Raw genomic sequence first — 3,189 nt, 5'->3', positions numbered from 1 at the left:
GATTTGGGCTATCACCTCCACTGGTTTTTGACCTTATTTTGTTTTGAATTCTTTATTCTACTATCCCTAACTTTTGGATTGAGAATGTTTACCCTGTACTATTATATGTTAGAAGTATTTAACTTTTTATTTTTTAACAAGGGTTCACAGTTTAGAATTTGCCTTGTAGCTCAGAGGAGACTTTGGATTTGGGCTTTTCAGTAATGCTGCAACAGTTATTAATTTGGTACCTTTTAAAGCTGGACTAAATACATTTTCATAATGAGATAGCAATGAGCCTTTTGGGGCCAAGGGTAGAAAACTATGGCTTGGATCAAATATTTCCCCTAAAAAACCTCCCTTGGTATCTAGAAGGCTATTGGATCATGACTGATGAGAGCAAAGTGGAAAGTACAGTGGAGACTCCAGGAAGTTGGAGATGCCAGAAACATGGAACATTTGCTGAGGAAGGTTCCCAGCAGTAAGCACCACCAGTGGAAGAGAAAGGCCATGTGGGCTTCAACCAGTAAGTCTGCCTGAACCTTTTGGAGTTCACATGTTGTCGCAATTTATTAGTAGCTGAATGTGCTGCTAGGAGAGGGACCTGACTGAAGGTGGGCCATTAGGGCATGGCTCAGAAAGACATGTTCCTGTCCCTGAATCCTCCCTTTCTGATTTTATTTCTCTAGCTGCATAATGTGCCCATTTTTCCTCTCCCAGGCTTTCTTAGCATGCCTCTTCTGGAGCTGGACAAGAAAGGAATGAACCTTGAGTCTGTATCTTTCACTGCTGTTTTACAATACTTAGTAAATCTCTAAAGTTTATCTTCAAGTTCTTATTCTTTGGGAAAAAGAAAACCTAAAAGCAAAGATAATAATCTTTTCTAAGTACAGTACAGAAAATATCATTCTCTGAGGTATTAAAACAGCTCTTAATTGCTAAACAACTGGTTTTTGAAAAGCATTCTCAGCAAAGACATTAAATTGCTGTCAAGGGTTTAGACATTTAACTTTCAAGAACTTTGATGGATGATGGTCATTATTTTCAGTATTGTTGTGCATTTATCGGGCAGATTTTACCCCAAGAGCCAAAGAGTGGAGCAGAACCTAAAACTGGCCACAAATCATACAAGTGCAGCCAGCCCAAGGTCCTGCATTGGATAACATTCCTTGCAAGTACCAGGAGGCTCTGTGGTGAGGTGGGACAGGTCCTCCTTCAGCTGATTAGGCTGCTCTGTTCCAGGAGCCACAAGTCCAAAGCAGTAAGGAAAGAACCCGAAAAAGCCAGCAAGACAGCTTGCCACAGAAGGCAGTCTGGCTGAGGCTCCAAGTGCTAATGCCACTGTCTTTCCAGGTATCTGTTTGCTTCCTCCTCCCCTGTGGAGGGCTAAAGGGCACTGCCTGACTGCAGTGCACCCCCAGCAATGCTGAGTGCTTTCCCCTTCACGAGTAAATAAAACAGGAGGTTTGTGCTTGAGCCTCTTTCTAAATGGGCTGTGTAAAACAAGGCAAACCAATTAGTAATCCCTTGCCTCATTCATCTGTAAATACACAATGCTAGGACGGATCTCAAGGTTCTCCCTCAGCTCAAAGTGTTTATGTTTCTAAGTGCAGACAAAACAAGAATGAAAAAAAAGAAAGAAAAAAGAAAAAAATCAGGTGGGCTAGATAGCTCAGCGGACTAAAGCCCCTGCTTAGGCAGATGTAGGGAGCAGGGTCGGATCTCCAGTGTGCCTTGCTGGCCCTGCCCCCACAGCGCACTAAAAGACACAGACTGGGCGTGGAGGTGTGTGCCTGTAATCCCAGGGCTTGGGAGGCTGAAAACAAGCTGATCACTGTGTAGTGAGACCCTGTAGACCCTGCACTAACTATATTTTAAAAAAAAGGAAAAGAAAGAAAAAAATCTAAGGGACATAAAAACAAAAAACTAAGGGAATAAATACTCATAGCTGGGCATGGTGACACACACCTGTACTCCCAGCTTTCTTAGGCTGAGGCAAAAATAGACAAAGTTTGAGCCCAGTCTGGGCAATTTAGCAACTGAGTGAGATGCTGTGTCAAAATTTAAAAATAAGTCAATAAAAGAAGTGCTGGGGATGTAGCTCAGTACATAGACCCTGGATTCAATCTCCACTACTGCAATAAATAAATAAATAACAGTCATTAATGTCAGTAATGAAAAGAGTTATTCCAGTGACCATTTCACAAGTTTACAAATAAACTCAGCTTTATTCCATTTGCTTCCCTTGACTCTGTATGAAAAATAAAAGATAACTTACTGGTGATTCGATGTCTTCTAGGAGTAAGACAGAACAGCGCTCACATTTCAACAGAGTTTGGGCACGATGCATTATTTTTTTGACAATTTTCTCCAGGTCAGTCTGTTCTTCAAAGAGATCGTTAACTACCTCTAACAAAGCCTGGGGAAAAGGAGATGTATTTAGGTAGATATAAGATTGAAAAAATTGATATTGTTTGCCTTCAAAATTCCATGTAGTCTGTAGTCTAATAATATAAATACTTTCTGTACATAATTTTTAAAGCAATCATGATTATTTTAGCACAGTTCATTATTTCATTTTGCAACACATACTTAGATTGTAAAATACAGCTACAGAATAGAGACCTTCCATGTAACAGGGACCACGTGGTATTGGCTATAGGCATTTACCCCCACTAAGTAACTTTCCTGTTATGTGACTAAATACAAATGTAACATCTTATAAATAATAAACACTTAATTTTCTCCAAAAAAATTTTCCCAGGAAACTGTAAAACAACCTTTCTTCAGTATCAAGTTGAAATAGTTTCATGGTCAAAGCTGAGACTTAATTTCATCAATATACATATCTCACAGAACTCTGAACCATGGAGGTGAATGCTACTTAAGGTTCACAGCTTTCAGAAATGAATAAAATCTCCAGTAATCCATCTCCCTAAGAAGAAATACTGCCTCACCCTCAACTGTCCAGGAAAAGCAAAAGAAAAATTAAAGATAAAAACTTAAATTCTAACTTGAATATTGTATACTCAGTTAAAAATTAAACTTCAGCCAGGTGTGGTGGTGCACACAAGTAATCCTAGCATTTGAGAGGCTGAGGCAGGATGATCACTGTGAATATAAGGCCAGCCTGGCCTATGAAGTGAGTTCAAGTCCTGCCTGAACTTCATAGTGAAATCCTGTCTCAAGAAGACCAATAATATATATATA

General features: G+C 39.6%; 1 protein-coding gene across 1 annotated transcript in view; it reads right to left on the bottom strand.

Moving 5' to 3' along the window:
* The window catches only part of Pde11a (phosphodiesterase 11A), a 535,125-nt gene that overhangs the window by 290,022 nt on the left and 241,914 nt on the right, over positions 1 to 3,189 (bottom strand). The window contains exon 4 of the mRNA XM_004634726.3: positions 2,258 to 2,398. Coding sequence (XP_004634783.1) covers positions 2,258 to 2,398 — 141 coding nt within the window. The remainder of the gene's footprint in view (positions 1 to 2,257; positions 2,399 to 3,189) is intronic.

The sequence above is a fragment of the Octodon degus genome, unplaced genomic scaffold (genome assembly GCF_000260255.1).
Source record: "Octodon degus isolate 3935 unplaced genomic scaffold, OctDeg1.0 scaffold00065, whole genome shotgun sequence".
Lineage (NCBI taxonomy): Eukaryota > Metazoa > Chordata > Mammalia > Rodentia > Octodontidae > Octodon > Octodon degus.
This window is presented reverse-complemented; position numbering and strand designations above follow the sequence as displayed.